Here is a 17703-nt window from a genome sequence, read left to right on the forward strand (position 1 = left end):
TGGAAGCAACCTAAATGTCCATCAACAGAGGAATGGATACAGATGTGGTACATATATACAATGGAATATTACTCGGTCATTAAAAAGAATGAAATAATGCCATTTGCAGCAACATGGACAGACCCAGAGAGTGTCATACTGAGTGGAGTAAGTCAGAGAAGGAGAAATATCATATGACGTCACTTATATGTGGAGTCTAAAAAGAAATGATACAAATGAACTTACAAAGCAGAAACAGATTCACAGACTTCAAGAACAAGCTTATGGTTTCCAGGGGAAGGATGAGAGGAAGGGATAGTTATGGATGCACGTGTACACACTGCTGGGTTGGAAATGGATGACCAACAGGGATCTACCGTATAGTACATGGAACTCTGCTCAGTGTCACACGGCAGCCTGGATGGGAGGGAAGTTTGGGGGAGAATGGATACACGTATATGTGTGGCCGAGCCCCTTCGTTGTTCACCTGAAACTATCACAACATTGTTTGTTAATCGGCTGTACCCCAATACAAAATAAAAAATTTTTTAAAGAGTAGGTATATGTGTAACTGACTCATTTTGCTGTATCGCAGAAACAAATACAACACTATAAATCAACTATACACCAATAAAAAATTATCGCTCAAAAAAAAATTAATAAGGGACTTCTCTGGCTGTCCAGTTGTTAAGAGCCCACACTTCCACTGAAGGGGGTGCAGGCTTAGATCCCACATGTTGCATGGTCTGGTCACAATAAATAAATTTTAAAAAGCAGCGAGAGAAGGGAGTCCGTCCAACTCAACAGGGAAGTGGGAATGCGTTTGAGGAGACAAGCCCACTCTTTGACAGGCAGTTATGCTGGCTAAAGTCTCCACCCACCCCGAAGGCCCAGGACAGACACAGTCCCCAGCCTCCTCTCCCATACTCATTTATTGGCTCTCCATAATTTTATTCCCCGTTATTAAAGCAGGAATGACTGGGTGGGCAGGAAGGCCGGATTCCCACATCCTGGGGGCACTGCAGGCTGACTATGACTTTGCAGGCCTGGATCTGAACATCCTCCTCGGGGTGGATGACCAAGGCGAGCAGCCGGTCTGCCAGTCGTGAGTCGTCCCCAAAGAGAGCTTCGTGTAAAGACTGTTCGTTGTAATGCCACTTCACGGCGCGGTAGTGGGGTGAACTCCGGCCTTCACTCAACCGCTCTGCAAACACCAGGACCTCAAACAGCAGACTCCCAGGCTGTGTGGACTGGAACAGGTTCAGGAAGTTGCAGTGCACCTGCGAGCAGGATTCAGTAAGGAATCAAGTCCATGGCAAGTTCTAAAGTTCCTCCATCCTCCTACTGCCTCAGCTCCCCAATACACCTGAGTTTCAGATGCGACTGTGTAGCAATCTTTTGGTTTTCAATATCGTTCTCTGACATAATTCCATTGTGGTCATAAAACATGAGTGATATAATATTGATTCAGGGAAGTTTGTTGAGCTTCTTTTTAAAGCTTAGCGTGTGGCTAATGTTTGTAAATATCTTGTGAACTTGAGAGGAATGTGCATGTACTAATTGTCGAGTGTTCTGGATATATCTAATGGCTTAAGCTTATTTATTTGCAGCAAGTGTAACCTAGTTTTATTTTATTTACTTATTTTTTTGTAACCTAGTTTTAGATATTTATCTATTAATTGCTGAAACAATAGTTAAAACCTTCCAAATCTTCCACTGTGGTGGTAAACATGTCCTTTTTTCTTTATAATTATTCAGCTGTAAGAAAGAAATCCTGCTATTTGTGACAATATGGATGGGCTCAGGGAACATTATGCTAAGTGAGATAAGCCAGACAGAGAAAGACAAATACTGCATGGTATCACTTACATGTGGAATATTAAACACACACAAAAAAATCAAACTCATATAAATAGTAGAAAAGTACTTGCTGGGGGCTGGGGTGGGGTGTGGGAAAATAGGGAAAGGTTAGTAAAAGGGTACATATGCTGTGCTTAGTCGTGTCCGACTCTTTGCGACCCCAGGCTCCTCTGTCCATGAGGATTCTCCAGGTAAAAACAGTGGAGTGGGTTGCCATGCCCGCCTCCAGGAGATCTTCCCAACCCAGGGACTGAACCCGGGTCTCCTGCATTGCAGGTGGATTCTTTACCGTCTGAGCCACCAGGGAAGCCCAAAAGGGTACATACTTTTAGCTAAAAGATGAAAAAGATCTGATGATCTAATACAAAACATGGTGACTATAGTTGATATTAATAATACTGTATTATATAATTGAAATTAGCTAAGAGAATGGACAGAGAAGGCAATGGCAACCCACTCCAGTACTCTTGCCTGGAAAATCCCATGGACGGAGGAGCCTGGTGGGCTGCAGCCCATGGGGTCGCTAAGAGTCAGACATGACTGAGCGACTTCACTTTCACTTTTCACTTTCATGCATTGGAGAAGGAAATGGCAACCCACTCCAGTGTTCTTGCCTGGAAAATCCCAGGGACGGTGGAGCCTGGTGGGCTGCCGTCTATGGGGTCGCACAGAGTCGGACACGACTGAAGCGACTTAGCGGCAGCAGCAGCAAGAGAATAGAACTTAAATGTTCTCACCAAAAACAAATATGTGAGGTAAGGGGATAGTTGTGTTAATTAATTAGATGGTAGGAATCGTTTCACAATGTTGTAAGTAATTTTTCCCTATTGCTAAGATACCTAGACCAATTTGTGTCACCTGTGTTCCTGACTCTCAGAGTTCAGAAAGTCCCTCAAAGGAAAATCTGATTCTGTTGAGAGGACAGGAGGGGGGCGGTTTGCAGTATGTATCTAGTGCGGGGGCAGAAAGAGGAACAAGATGATCCTGTCAGGGCTGAGTGTGTCTGAAGAACCCACGATTCCGCCTTTCCCAATATCTGTTAGCACCCGTCGGCCCGCCCCTCAGATCCTCTCTCACCTGGCAGTTGAGAATATCGTAGAGAAGGTCGTTCTTCTGTGCCAGGCTGCTCAGCAGTCGTATGGCTTGCACCTGAACAGAGCAAAGGGCCACGTGTGAGAAGGCAGATGGGCCTGAGCAGGGATGACACGAATCTCTGCTCCTCCCTCTAGGCGTTGTGCCAGGGCCGGGCAGGGGGTCGGGGCCTGGGCCCCCATCCTCAGGCACCTGTGCCAGGATATAGTCCGACTGCAGGATCTCCATCAAGGCAGGCATCACCCGTCGCAGCTGCGGATGCACAAAGTCAGGCAGCGGGAAGTTGTTGAGGAGTCTGAGGCCTGCAATGTGCAGCTCTGAGTCCCAGATGGTGGAGATCAGTTCCAGCACCTTGATGGAGTGTTCCTAGGGAGGGCCGGGGGAGAAGAGAAGGGTTTCCTGCTTTCACCGGATGGCCCTCAACATTAGCCCGCCCTCTGCCTTCACTCAGGACAACTGAGCCAACCCCACAGACAGTTCCCCACTTAAACTCTCCCCGTGGTTTGACCACCCCTCCCACCGCCTTGAAAATCTGTCTTCACTGGGCTTCTCTGTCCACAAGCATCTTTCCCCGGTTCTTCTGCCAACCTCCTCTTCTGTCTTCCTCCCTGCCTTAGTGACACGGTGTTAAAGACTCACAGACTCAGTGTTAAAGACTATCCATATGCTGATGCCTTTCAAGTTCCTGTTTCCCGCCCAGACCTCTCCCTGAACTCCAGACTCACAGATGCAAGTGCCAATTCCACTTCTTTCCCAGAATCTTACTAAACCTCTGAGTTGACACATTCCCATCCCCACACCTGCTCTCTCCACCACCCTTCCTGTCTCTGCTGTTGTTTACACCTGCCTCCCTTACTCAAACCAAAACTCCCTGGTCTTCCTTGACTCCTTTCTTTCTCTCACACCCCTTTCTAACCCTTCAGAACATCTTGAGGGCTCTGCCTTCAAAACCTGCCAACAGTCAAGCCACTGCTCACCATGCCCCTTCCGCCACCCTGTTCCAGGCCACCAGCATCTCTCCCCCAGGCTTCTGCAATAGCCTCCTCCTCTCTACTTCCAGCCTTGGGCAGCAGACAGGCTGGACATTCACGCCCCTGCTCCAGAGTCGCTGGTTCATTCAGGATAAAGGCTAAAATCCTTACAGTGGCTTACAAGATCTTCCCGTTCCCCTCATTATTTCTTTGCCTCATCGCCTATTCTCTCCTCTGCTCTCACGGATTCCCTGAAAAGGCCAGGTACACACCTATCTTAGGGTCTTTGCACAGGCTGGTCCCTCTGCTTAGAGTGCTCTACCTCCAATATTCGTAGCTCACTCTGACTCTTACCTCCTTCAAGACTTTGCTATTTAATGTCACCTTTTCCAGAGGGGGGGCTTCCCTGACCACTCTCTCCTCTAAGATGAGACCACCACTCCCATCCCCACCTTCCTTATCCACCCCCCTTTTATTTTTCCCTATACCACTGTCACATGGAACACACTTTTTGTTTTTAAATTTTTATTTTCAAATGATTATAAGTTCACTAGAAGTTGCCAAAACAGAGAGGTCCAATGTGCCTTCCACCCAGTTTCCCTCCATGCTGCTGCTACTGCTAAATCACCCGACTCTGTGTGACCCCATAGACGTCAGCCCACCAGGCTCCCCTGGCCCTGAGATTCTCAAGGCAAGAACACTGTAGTGGGTTGCCATTTCCTTCTCCAAAGCATGAAAGTGAAAAGTGAAAGGGAAGTCGCTCAGTCGTGTCCGACTCTTAGCGACCCCATGGACTGCAGCCCACCAGGTTCCTCCATCCATGGGATTTTCCAGGCAAGAGTGCTGGAGTGGGGCACCATTGCCTTCTCCGTTTCCCTCCATTGTTACATCTTAATTACAGTATCAAAACCAGGGAACTGGTATTAGTACAATGTGTACCTATAGTTCTGTGTCATTTTATCAGGTATGTAGATTCGTGTAACCACCACCGCAGTCAACAAATTATTCCATCAGCATCGCCACAGATCACCCTTGTGGGTGATCTTACTGTCACACTTACCCTGCCCATCAAAACCAGCCCTCACCAGGGCAGGCCACCAATCTGTTTTCCACCTCTCTGATTCTGTCAATTTTGAGGTTATATCAATGGAAGCATACTTTGTAATCTTCCAAACCTGGTGTTTCCCACTTGGTATAATGCCCTTGGGACCCATCCAAGATGTCGTGTGTATCAATGGCTCATTCCTTTTCATCACCGAGTGATGTTCCACAGTACGAGATTACCAGTTTGCTTAGTCATGTATCTACTAAGAGCCATTTTGGTTGTTTCTCCTTTTGAGTGTTACAAATAGAGCTGCTGTGAACAGGTTTTTGTACAGATATAAGGTTTTATTTCTCCAGGATAAACGCTCAAGAGTGCAATTGCTGGTTTGCATGGTAAATGTAGTTTTTTTGTTTTTAAACTACCAAACTATTTTCCAGAGTGGCTGCTTTACCATTTTACATTCCCACCAGCAACATATGAGAGATTCAGTTTCTCTCCATCTTCACCAGCATTTGGTACGGTCACTCATTTTTTTAGTTTAGATCATCTAATAGGTATATAGTAATATTTCATTGTGAAATATTGCATTTCCCTAGTGTCTAGTTAAATGGTAAACGTTTCTTCATGTGCTTATTTGCACATGAAGTTGTATATCTGCTTCAGTGATATTTTGCCATATCTTGTACCCCTTTTCTAACTGGATTTTTTAAAATATTGAGTTTTCAGAGCTCTTTATATAAACTAGATATGTCTTATGTCAGATATGTGGTTTGCAACTATTTTCTTTCAATCTGAAGCTTATCTTTTCATCCTCTTAACAGGGTCTTTCACTAAAAAAATGTTTTTAATTTTGATGAAGTTCAATTTATCACTTTTCTTTTATAGATTGTGGTTTTAGTGTCATTTCTATGACCTCTTTATCAAGCCCTAGATCCCCAAAATTTTCTCTTTTGAAATTGCAGCATTACCCTGATGTCAGCCTTCTTTACCACTCTTCTTGATTTTTCTCAATAGCATTTGCCCCCATGAAACAATACATGTTTCACTTTTTTTGTTTGTTTAAGATTTTGTTGATATTTAATTAGATTTGGCTGCACTGGGTCTTTGTTGTTGCCCTCAGACTTAGTTGCTCCACGGGATGTGGGATCTTCCCGTACCAGGGATCGAACCTGTGTCCCAGGCACTGCAAAGCAGACTCTAAACCACTGGACCACGAGGGAAGCCCTCATTTATTTGTGTATTGCCTGCCTTGCTTTCTGCTAGAATTTAAGTTCACTTGGGGTAAGGTTCCTTCTTGCTCCATTCCCCGTTGTTTCTCAAATGCCTAGCACAGTGCCCAGGCACGACGGAAGTGTTCAGTATACGTCTGTTGAATGAAAAAAGGGATCTTGGCTTCTGAGCTGCAGATGCTTGGGGCTTATTACCAAAGGCAGGTACCTTACAAGCTATGCCTCTGCAAGTCACTTAAGGACGCCAGAAGCCTGGAGTGAGAAGCACAGACTTCCCATTAGTACCCTGCTCCTTCCTGCCCTCATCCCTCGCTGACCGCTGAGATCTGAAGGGCAGGTAGGAGTTAGCAAATCTGGGGTGGGCTTTCAGGCAGCAGAGCACCAGGCGCAAGAGCTGGGAGGGGAGAGAGCTTGAAACACACAGTGTAAACAGCGGGGGTGTGGGCAGGGAGGTGGAGCTGGTTGTACACGTTAAAAATTTTTATGTGTGTTTTTATTTGGCTGTGCTGGGTCTTGTTGTGGCATGCAGGATCTGTAAGTGCAGCATGTAGGATCTAGTTCCCTGACCAGGGGTCAAATCTGGTCCCCATGATTGGGAGCGCTGAGTCTTAGCCACTGGACCACCTGGGAAGTCCCTGGTCATATATTTTCTGATGAGAGCCTTGAGGAAGACCCAGCAGGGAACTGATGCAATCAGATCTCTCTCAAGAGGGTGGTCTGGTTCAGGGAACAGGGGCGAGCTCCATTTGGATGTTGGGTCAGAGGGTCTCCAGACTAAGTGGAACAGCTGGCCATGGGTCTGGAGGTCAAGGGAGCCTTCAGGCTTTAGACAGAGACACAGGAGAGCACATCTAGCTGGAAACTGAGGCTAGGGACTGGCCGTTTTCACCCAGAGAGTCAGGTCCTCAGGATACAGACCCTGGGGGAGAAAGGGACAGCGGTGCCCATGCCACGTGCATCGGAATCTCCTGAGGGGCTGAGAAAAACAAAGCTTCCCTGTTGAACTGGTTCTCTGGGTGTAATGCCCTGAAATCTTCATTTTTAACCAGCTTTCTTGGCAATTCTGATATGCATGAGAATCACAGCCTTAGGGTTAGCTGAGAGATGAAGTAGAAGCAGCCAGTAAGTAGAGACTTTTTTTCCTCCAAAGAGAGTCTGATACAAAAAATTTAAAGTGTGAAAAGACCAAGTGTTGGGGAAGAAATGATGCAACAGAAATACTCATGTGGGGCTGGTGGAAGGTGTAAACTGATTCAGCCCTCCTCAGAAAGCTGGGCATGCCTTTCACCTGACCATCCCACAACTGCATACATGCCCTAGAGAAAGTCTCCCGTGTCCCAAGGGCGATGCATGTGCGAAAGCTCAAGGTGCCATATGCAAATGACTCAAATACCTACCATGAGCAGCTGGATAAATAAAACTTCAGGATAGTCATGAACTAGAATACTGCACAACAGTGGAAAAGAAACAGAGCAGCCCCTATCAATAAGGATGAATCTTTCAATGCTGGAGGGAAAACACAAACCACAGAATGCAAACTGCAGACTTTCAGATCCATGAAGCATAAAAACATTCCAATTACATTTTACCTATTTTGGCCTGCTGCTATGGCCTGCTAGAAAATGAAAACACATGTATACATGATAAAACTACAAAGAAAATCAAGAAATTGATGAACAAAGTGCAGAGGAACAACTGCCTCTGGTCGGGGAGGAGGCTGGCATTAAGGAGAGGCGTCCAGGGGCATCTAGCCAATTGGTCATGTTCTATTTCTTAGCCTGAGTTCTGATTATGTGTGTTCTGTTCTTGTTTTAAATATTTATTATTGATTTATTTGGCTGTGGCCGGCACAGGGATCTTTAGTTGCAGCATGTGGGATCTGGTTCCCTGATTGGGGATCGAACCTAGGCTCCCTGCATTGGGAATGTGGAGTCTCAGCCACTGGGCCACAAGGGAAGTTCCAGTGTTTTATTGTTACCAAACACGCGTAAAATGTTCACGTTTTGAATATTTTAGCTATTTTTAAGTAAAATATTCTGGGAGAGATCGTTTGCTACAGAGAGATTAGAGGTCAAGGAAGATGTTTTCTAGTTTTGTCTTTTAAGATGGAAAGAATAGAGCTTGTTGAATCTAATGGGAAGGAGCCAGGGGAGGCTATACAAGACAGAGTTTAATCAAGGAGAGGGGCCCTCAGGGGAGGGGGCGGATGCAGGACTGACACGATCATTAAATACAGGCAGGAAAAAAGCCTTTCTTCCATGGCACCAGCAGGAAAGCAGGAAAGGATGAGTAACAGGTAAGCCTGAAGGCCTAGCAGCAGGAAGCTGGGGGAACTGACATTTGGTGGCTTCTGTTTTCTCTGCATCGTAGTACTGAAAACATTAGTGATCCAGCCACCAGCCTTAGACCAACACAGCATGGGGTGTGGTCTGACAATATATCTGGTTTTTGTCCCCGACTGCAGGCACAAGGTTCCTAAAATCCTTGCAATTGCCTGCCAGGAGTGTTTTTGGTTTTTATAATGAGCCTCTTTCCATCACCCCTGAATTTATGCTAATAGGGCAACTCTAGGCAGACCCCTAGATTCCTGCTGGATGAGGCCAGAAAGACCCAGCTAGGATTAGGGGGCTGGAACGTTTACCCCATACCTGACCTCTGGGGAGAAGGGTGGGGCTAGAGACTGAGTTCAGTCACCAACGGCCAATGATTAATCAATTATGCCTACATAATAAAGCCTCCATAAATACACCTACATGACAGGGTTTGGAGAACCCTGGGTTGGTGAATATATCGCGTTTGGGTTGGTGAATATATCGAGGTGCTAGGAGGATGGCAGGCCTGAAGAAGACATGGAATTCCTTCCCCCACATTCTGCCCTTGCACCTCTTCCATTTGGCTGCTCCTCAGTTGTATCTTTTTCCCCTGTTAGCTCCGAAGAGTGTGGCATGTGGGATCTTAGTTCACCAACCAGGGATCGAACCTGTACTTCCTGCATTGGGAGCACGGAGTCTTAACCACTGAACCACCAGGGAAGTCCCTCCTCAGTTGTATCTTTTATAATAAAATGTAAGTAAAACATTTTCCTGCATGCTGTGACTCTTTATAGTGAATTATCAAGTCTGAGGAGAGAGGTCATGGGAACCTCCAACTTTACAGCTGGGCGGTCAGAAGTGGAAGACGGTCTTATGGGACTCAGCCCTCAGCGGTGGGGTCTGTACTAACCCCAGGGAGACATGTCAGAACTGAACTATAGGATACCCAGCTGGTGTCAAGAGAGTTAGCTAGCGTCAGAAAGAACCTCGGGGGTTTCTGTTTGGGGTTCAGAGATTCTCCAAGGGACTGAGTTCAGTTTTATCCTGGGATTCAAAGACTTCTGCCCCTATTGGGAAAGTGATCACCATTTTCCCACCAATTCCAAGGAAAAACATATTCCTGGGTTACAAATTCAGACCCAAACAGACTTCTGGAACATGACCATTCATCCTAGGCCCACTAAAGGGCCCACGGCCTGTGGACACCCCGTGCGCTCTGCCCCACCCTTATTGCTAGGCTCACCTGGATTTTGAGCCTGAATTTTCTGATGCCAGAGAAAGCTTTAAGTGTGTTCAGGGCTTGGATTTTGACACTGTTGTCCTTGTCATCCAGCATGGAGCCCACCAACGTGATGTCATCATTAGTACAAGCAGAGGCCTAGAGTGTACCAGGAGAGACGGAAGAGGCGGGAGAAGCGGGGGTCCTGGTTCCCCCCCACACACACCCTGTCACCAAGACCCCTCAACACAACCTCTCCCACCCTGAGAGAGACAGGTCCCAGGACACCATCTGCCTAGTCAGGGGGGTTGGGGGGGGTACCAGGACACACGCTGGTAGCCCCCAGGGGCCAGGCTGATGGGGAGGGGTCTCCTGCCTCCCTTCCCTCACCTCGGACTCCAGCAAGTACACACAGCGTGTGATGCTGTGTAGGATCATGCTCCTGGTGTACGGATCCTGCTTGCACTCCAAAGAGTTGAGGAGCCTCCGGAGCTCACCTGAGTCCCGCCCGTGTCGCTCTCGCTCGATTGCCAGGCCTAGACAGCCACCCCAGACCGGTTCAGGCTGTGGACTCAGAGGTGATGAAAGAAGGGGATTGGGAAGTGGGGCAGAGGGGCCTGGGAGACAAGGCTGCCTTGCCTTTTCTGAAGAGAAGACTTCCTGCCGTATGCAGGACCACCATGTGCAGCTGATCAGGGTGTGCGCTGCACAAGGGCACTACATCTAATGCTGCGTCATTCAGATCATAAACAAAAACGTTCTGTACATTTACCATAACAACTTTCTGGCATATGGCAGTCACACACGGTGTTTCATCATAACTGGTATGTGGCAATGATATTCCAGCAGGTGGCAACACAAAGTCTTGCAGAAAGGGTTTCTTTCTCAACTTTGCACTGAGTGGTCACAGAGATTAGTGGAAGTTCTGGGCACATAGGTCCCCCAGTTTTCCCTTGGGGAGAACTGCTGATAGCAAGTTTCTATCCATCCTAGATGCCATAGTGAATGTAGAATTTAGAAACCTGCCAGATGACTCCTGAGGATGCACCTGAGCGCCATCCACTACCTGGGGACCCTGCTCCAGCATCTCTAGAGTGGGTCTGGGGAAGATGGAGTTGAGAAAGAGGCACGAGAGAGGAATGTGGAGGAGTCCCCTTGGGCCCCTTAGAGACCTGGGGAATAGGTACCTCCTGGGGCCGAGCCCTCTCCCCAGGGCGGGGACACTCACGGGCGATGCAGATGGGTGAGGCAGAGCAGAAGGGCGGCTGACATTTTATGCCGGCCTTGATGGCCTTGTAGAGGAGGTAGACAGCCCCGGCGCCTGTGGCCAGGCTCACCACACCTTTGCGGATGTCCATTTGCCTCGGGCGCTGGCAGATGCAGGACATGCCCGAGGCAGCCAGCCAAGGCCTTCCGGAACCAGAACTCCAGCAGGGCCAGGAACCAGGGCACCAGAATCAGAACATGGGCAACAAAGGGAACTGGGGAGACAGCAGGACGGAGGGCGGCGGTCTGGGAACAGGGCATCCAGGGAGCCTTGGAGGCTGTGGGAAATCAAAGTCAAGACGCCAGGAAGACAGAAGGTCTGGGGCAGGAAGGTCCTTCACAGCCCCCATTTCTAGGGGACCCAGGTTGGTGGGGCCCCAGGAGTCAGCTCCAGAGGCTTCCTTTCCTCCATTAGAGGGCAAAGTGAAAAGTCAAAGTGAAGTCGATCAGTCGTGTCCAACTCTTGGTGGCCCCATGGACTGTACCTGCCAGGCTCCTCCATCCATGGGATTTTCCAGGCAAGATTACTGGAGTGGGTTGCCATTTCCTTCTCCAGGGGATCTTCCCAACCCAGGGATCAAACCCGGGTCTCCTGCATTGCAGGCAGACTCTTTACCGTCTGAGCCACAAGGGGGCTTCACCATTAGAGGGCAGCAGAGGCCCAATTTCTGGAAGTTTGGAAGTTTGCTGCGGGGGTCCAACGGGGTTGGGGGTGTCGGGGGTTTGGGATTTGGCCCCCGGCAGCCCTGTTCCCTCACTTGCCTGGCCCTCCCATCTTTGATCTTTTTGCCATGGATCCACTTCTGGGCCTCGGAGTGTTTCTGTAGGCAAGGGCCCCTCTTTCCATCGGAGGATGAAAAGATGACGAGCACCTTACAAAGTTTTCCAGAGTCTCAAGGCAAATCTATTATCTTCCAGCATCCACGTGTTCCCTAGTGTTGACCAAAAGCTCATAAGGGCAGTTGTCTCTGCATCTCCAACATCCAGCAGTCCTGCACTTAGGAGATGCTCAAGTTATGACTTCTGTTATTCCTTGAGGATGGGAGGACAGAAAAACGTCAGAGAATCTGAATACGGGGATGCCAGGCCCATTTAACCAGTGTGTCTCTGGAGGAGAAGGGGCCCTTGCCTTGATCATTTGTAACCTGAGAGGACCCAGATTTAGCATTCTAAAACTCCAGGGTTAAAATCTGGGTGGGTCTGTGCCATTAAACCTTGGAGGCCTGAATCTGGGAGTATCGCACCCCATCCCACCCTCCACACACAACATATACACACAGGGTGGGATGGGGTTGGAGGCCTCTGGAAAATGCCACCACCCTGGAGGAGGAGAACCCAACTTTGGAGGCCTCAGTCTCCACCACCTCCACCACTAGGATGGGGCAGGTGAGACCAGACCCTTCCCTTCTCCTCCTCCCCTTACCCGCAGTGTCCCCATAGCCTCTGGCCTCACCTTCTGGTGCAGAACAGGGAGGAGCCCAAGCCAGGCTCAGGCCCAGAGTCAGCCCTGAGCATGGCTGCCCCAGAACAGGGCTTCTCCTGCCTGGCCTTGAGCTCCTGTTGGAAGCCTTGGGGCTCTGGGCTGCTGCATCTGGGCCTGCAGGAGGTGTGGAAACACATCACCAAGGATGCTACAGCAGCCAGCCAAGTCTATCCACTCAGAGCCTTCATCCACATCACCCCAGGCTGCAAGCAACACTCCCGGGGGGTCATTCTCTTCCATCCTCGGCCCTCCTCAAGGGTCATTTCTGGTCCTCTACACAGCAAAGAAGGCGATGGCACCCCACTCCAGTACTCTTGCCTGGAAAATCCCATGGATGGAGGAGCCTGGTAGGCTGCAGTCCATGGGGTCGCGAAGAGTCGGACAAGCCCCAAGGTGGGTGTAGGGCAGGCCATTCAAGATGGCTGTTCTCTTGCTCTTTGTTCTTCCCTTGCTCTACCTGTCCCTTCTCTTAAAAACTTGGCCGTGCCACTTTTGTTGTGGCCCGAGGGATCTTGGCCGTGCCACTTTTGTTGTGGCCCGAGGGATCTTGGCCGTGCCACTTTTGTTGTGGCCCGTGGGATCTTGGCCGTGCCACTTTTGTTGTGGCCCGAGGGATCTTGGCCGTGCCACTTTTGTTGTGGCCCGAGGGATCTTGGCCGTGCCACTTTTGTTGTGGCCCGTGGGATCTTGGCCGTGCCACTTTTGTTGTGGCCCGTGGGATCTTGGCCGTGCCACTTTTGTTGTGGCCCGTGGGATCTTCCATCTTCACTGCAGCATGAGAACTCTTAGTTGTGGCTTGTGGGATCTAGTTCCCTGACCAGGAATTGAACCCCGGGCCCCCTGCGTTAGGCGCTCAGAGTCTCAGCCACTGGACAACTGGGGAAGTCCCTTGACCAGTCCCGATTTTGCCTGCACCCTACGCATGTGACCAGGTTTGCCCCCTGCCCCAGCTAATGGCTGATCTCACCTGCTAATTTATTAAAGCAAACATCTGCCCTCGTGATGGTTCTTAACTGAGGGGCTGTGAGGGACGTGCCCCAGCTGGTTTCCTTGGTAACTGACCAGCCAACCTGACCTCAATTCCCCCTATAAATAGTAGTCTCCTTCTAGCCTGAGTGGGAAGGATTGCTGTTATGGCCTGCCCGCTGTAATCCACAGGTTGTTGCTCCAGGACCTTTTGCTTAAGACCAGCACCAACCCCGTCCCCAAAACTCCTGTCCAAAAAACCACTGAGGTCGCCATCATTGTCTCCAGACTCTTTCTTTGGTCTTGAGGTGGGGCAACCACAAGGCTTTCAGGACTGCGGGGTGCAGCCCAACGATTGGTCAGCCAGGCGAGAGGCCAAAGGAACACCCAAGATGTCGAGAAGTCAAGGATGGGGAACGGAAGATCGCAGGCATGATCTCGAGGTGGCTGTTCACCAGCAGGTGGGGCCCTGTGGCAGCCGACTGCCATGAGAGAGGTCTTTCTCTTGCATTAAATTGATTCTCTTCCACTCTGGTAACCTCGGAGTCTCTGTTTTCAGTTTAAAAGCAGCAGCCCTATGCTTGTGGCTCATCTGACTGCACGAGGATGGCTGGTGAATACAGACAAAATGCAAGGAAGTGGATGATCTGCAAAGGACAAGCATACACACCTCCAACCTCTCACCACTAAACAATTACAGACAAAGGCTTTAGGGGATCTTAATTCAGGGACAGGCTGGTGAATTGGACGTGGCTGAAAAGTCTGGTTGGGGCCTGTGACAACAACAAAGAGTACTCCTGGGCTTCTGGTCCCAGCTGTAGAAGGGGGCAGAGCAATGATACAGACCGCGAAGGGACAACAGCCATGTGCAGCTTACACTACAAAAGGCTTACCTGGGTCTAGCAATGCAAAAATTCACTATTTGGGGTCTAGGATAGCTGTGTGTGAAATACAGGACCCCCATGGACATTGATAATGACCAAAGACTCCACTTAACCAGGCATGAAGTTCAGGAACGGGCTGATAAAAATGACACACATTGGCCTTTCCACTTGCCTTACGGACATCCCTCCCCCGACTTCCACCAGGCTAATGGAAAGGATGAAAGAACAACTTAACAACTGAAATGGAAACCTGTTCTTTCCACGGGTGGACCAGAGGCTAACTTAAGCTCTAAGAATTCAAACTGAGCATCCCAGGGGCAATGAGCCCAGGGCTATGTTAACCCAGAAGTGACTAGTCAATACAGTCTGAGCTTAACAGTTAACCGCCTAAAGACGAATGCCTACTATCAGGACAACAACTTACTTTTGCTCTCACCCCAGCATCTCACCCCCAGAGGAACACATTACCAAGTGATCCAGGGACTGGCAGGTAGTCCCTGGTGCTTTGGGTTTGCTGCCTCGTGGGGAGTAGGATTGGCAAGGGAATTACAGATTTCACCTGGATTTATACTAGACCCACCTAAGACTACTAAAGTTAATCCAGCTCCTAATGGAGAAACCTGTATGCAGGTCAGGAAGCAACAGTTAGAACTGGACATGGAACAACACACTGGTTCCAAATAGGAAAAGGAGTGCGTCAAGGCTGTATATTGTCACCCTGCTTATTTAACTTCTATGCAGAGTACATCATGAGAAACGCTGGGCTGGAAGAAGCACAAGCTGGAATCAAGATTGCCAGGAGAAATATCAATAACCTCAGATATGCAGATGACACCACCCTTATGGCAGAAAGTGAAGAGGAACTGAAAAGCCTCTTGATGAGAGTGAAAGAGGAGAGTGAGAAAGTTGGCTTAAAGCTCAACATTCAGAAAACTAAGATCATGGCATCTGGTCCCATCACTTCATGGGAGATAGATGGGGAAACAGTGTCACACTTTATTTTTGGGGGCTCCTAAATCACTGCAGATGGTGACTGCAGCCATGAAATTAAAAGACGCTTACTCCTTGGAAGGAAAGTTATGACCAACCTAGATAGCATATTCAAAAGCAGAGACATTACTTTGCTAACAAAGGTCCATCTAGTCAAGGCTATGGTTTTTCCAATGGTTATGTATGGATGTGAGAGTTGGACTGTGAAGAAAGCTGAGTGCCGAAGAATTGATGCTTTTGAACTGTGGTGTTGGAGAAGACTCTTGAGAGTCCCTTGGACTGCAAGGAGATCCAACCAGGCCATTCTGAAGGAGATCAGCCCTGGGATTTCTTTGGAGGGAATGATGCTAAAGCTGAAACTCCAGTACTTTGGCCACCTCATGGGAAGAGTTGACTCATTGGAAAAGACTCTGATGCTGGGAGGGATTGGGGGCAGGAGGAGAAGGGGACAACAGAGGATGAGATGGCTGGATGGCATCACTGACTCGATGGACGTGGGTCTGGGTGAACTCCAGGAGTTGGTGATGGACAGGGAGGCCTGGCGTGCTGCGATTCATGGGGCAGCAAAGAGTCGGACACGACTGAGCGACTGAACTGACTGACTGACTGACTGGAGAAAAAGTGCCTCTATACCCTGTAGGCTGAGGTTATACCACCACCAGCCTTCAGCACTATGAATGTCTTTGTTGCTGTCCTAGGCTCTTTATTTGGTCTCAAGGTTGGGCAACTCTGAGACTTACAGGTCTGCGGGGCCCAGCCCACCAGTGGGTGACTACACAGACTCCCCGCAGTGAAAGGTGACAGAGGCCGCTGGAGGCCCCCTTCCTCCACTGCCGTGGGACCACCTATCAGGCTCCATGAACTCTGGGCAGGAAATGGCTGCCTGATGGAACTGTTCTAGGTTCAGACTCCCCTGATGGCTCCGAGGAGAGGTCCTTCAGAACAGAGTTCCAGCCCTCTTCTGAGGGGAACCCAGGGCTACTGGCCTCCTCAGTCTATGGAGCTGACCCCAAGACCCTCACATCCTAAACAAATGCAGTGCTCATCTGCTCTTTAAAGCTCTCCAAAGATGTGGAGTTCTTTCCTGGCTCTAAGCTAATTCCTTCCTGCTATATCTAAGCCTATTTTTTTTTTTGGTTCTGCTCTCAAATGATTCAGAGGGATCAGAGGCAGCCGCCCCATTATACGTTTTTGCTAATCCACAGCACAATATAGAAGAAAAAAAAATGTGTATTTGTTGGTGGAAAGTCAAGGACTGTTCTTTCTTGGGAGTAACTGCTTTTGATTCAGATGAAGTCTGTCTTCTTTTGAGAATTAAAATATATTTGCTTTTGTGAAACGATGGTGACAACACACGACAGTGAATGTTCTTGGGGAGCATAAACGAAGGCTGCAGCTCCCGGTGAGAACTTGGGTTTTGGTTCTTTTCCCCTGTCAAATCCCCAACTTTGGAATATCGACTAGAGAGAAGTCTGAGACACCATACACACACAAAGCCAACCCCAGGTTTCTTACCTGCCCTCCCCAAGGCAAAAGGGCACGGGCTGCCCTAGCACAGCTCTCGGCCATCAGCACCAGCTTTCCACCTTGAAGGCTGCTGATGTTCCCATCATGCTGCTGAAGTTCCCATCACACTGCTGTTCGGTCGCTCAGTCATGTCTGACTCTTTGCAAAACCCCATGGCCTGCAGCACCCCTGTCCTTGACCATCTCTGGAAGCTTGCTCAAACCCATGTCCATTAAGTCAGTGATACCATCCAACCATCTCATCCTCTGTCGTCCCCTTCTCCTCCTGCCTTCTATCTTTTCCAGCATCAGGGTCTTTTCTTCCTATCAGGTGACCAAAGTTATTGGAGCTTCAGCATCAGTCCTTCCAACGAATATTCAGGGTTGATTTCCCAACATGTTAGGTGCAATTTATTTAGTAAGCGTGGGTTCAACTCAGACTTGCTGCTCAGTTACTGAGTTAGCTTTGTAATCTTTTTGTGCCTCATTTTCCACACCTATAAAATGGGTAAAATAGTAACATCCACTTCTTGGGTTTATCAGAACAGTGCTCAGCACACAGAGCTCACCAAATGTGACTATGATCATTTCGATTATAAGCAGGCTTCCCCCTGGACAGAAATGTCAGGGGTGGGAAGGAAGTGAGCACTCAGAGGGTTGGCCTCTATGAGGCCTAAAAGGTACATTATTCAGCCTCTTCCCTTATCCTCTATCCCTCCCACTCTGGTCGTCTTTAGGCTAATCAATCTCAACTCCTGTAGCGCATTTACTTTCTTTGCCAGTTTTGGAGTCCTCCTTGAACCCTTCAACCCCACCAAATACCTAACCCTGGAGAGCTAGGGGCACCCGGCCCATTCCTGGGCTACTCAGTTCCTAAAAACCATCCTTCCGCGTGTAAAACC

At 48.9% G+C, this 17703-nt stretch overlaps 1 protein-coding gene across 12 annotated transcripts in view; it reads right to left on the minus strand.

Moving 5' to 3' along the window:
• The window catches only part of ARMC12 (armadillo repeat containing 12), a 23983-nt gene continuing 6280 nt past the window's right edge, over window positions 1-17703 (minus strand). For 3 of the 12 annotated variants that reach the window (XM_070361197.1, XM_070361199.1, XM_070361198.1), the window contains exons 2-8: window positions 12427-12570; window positions 10936-12005; window positions 10098-10243; window positions 9732-9866; window positions 3124-3297; window positions 2917-2988; window positions 1-1259 (exon numbers count right to left, since the gene is read on the minus strand). In XM_070361197.1, the coding sequence (XP_070217298.1) occupies window positions 930-1259; window positions 2917-2988; window positions 3124-3297; window positions 9732-9866; window positions 10098-10243; window positions 10936-11095 (1017 nt within the window). In that variant the 5' untranslated portion in view covers window positions 11096-12005; window positions 12427-12570 and the 3' untranslated portion in view covers window positions 1-929. Of the gene's footprint in view, window positions 1260-2916; window positions 2989-3123; window positions 3298-9731; window positions 9867-10097; window positions 10244-10935; window positions 12006-12426; window positions 17299-17703 lie in introns of all 12 variants that reach the window. The other 9 variants (XM_070361192.1, XM_070361188.1, XM_070361190.1 and 6 more) reach the window with 9 other exon arrangements.

The sequence above is a fragment of the Bos mutus genome, chromosome 23 (assembly GCF_027580195.1).
Source record: "Bos mutus isolate GX-2022 chromosome 23, NWIPB_WYAK_1.1, whole genome shotgun sequence".
Classification (NCBI taxonomy): domain Eukaryota; kingdom Metazoa; phylum Chordata; class Mammalia; order Artiodactyla; family Bovidae; genus Bos; species Bos mutus.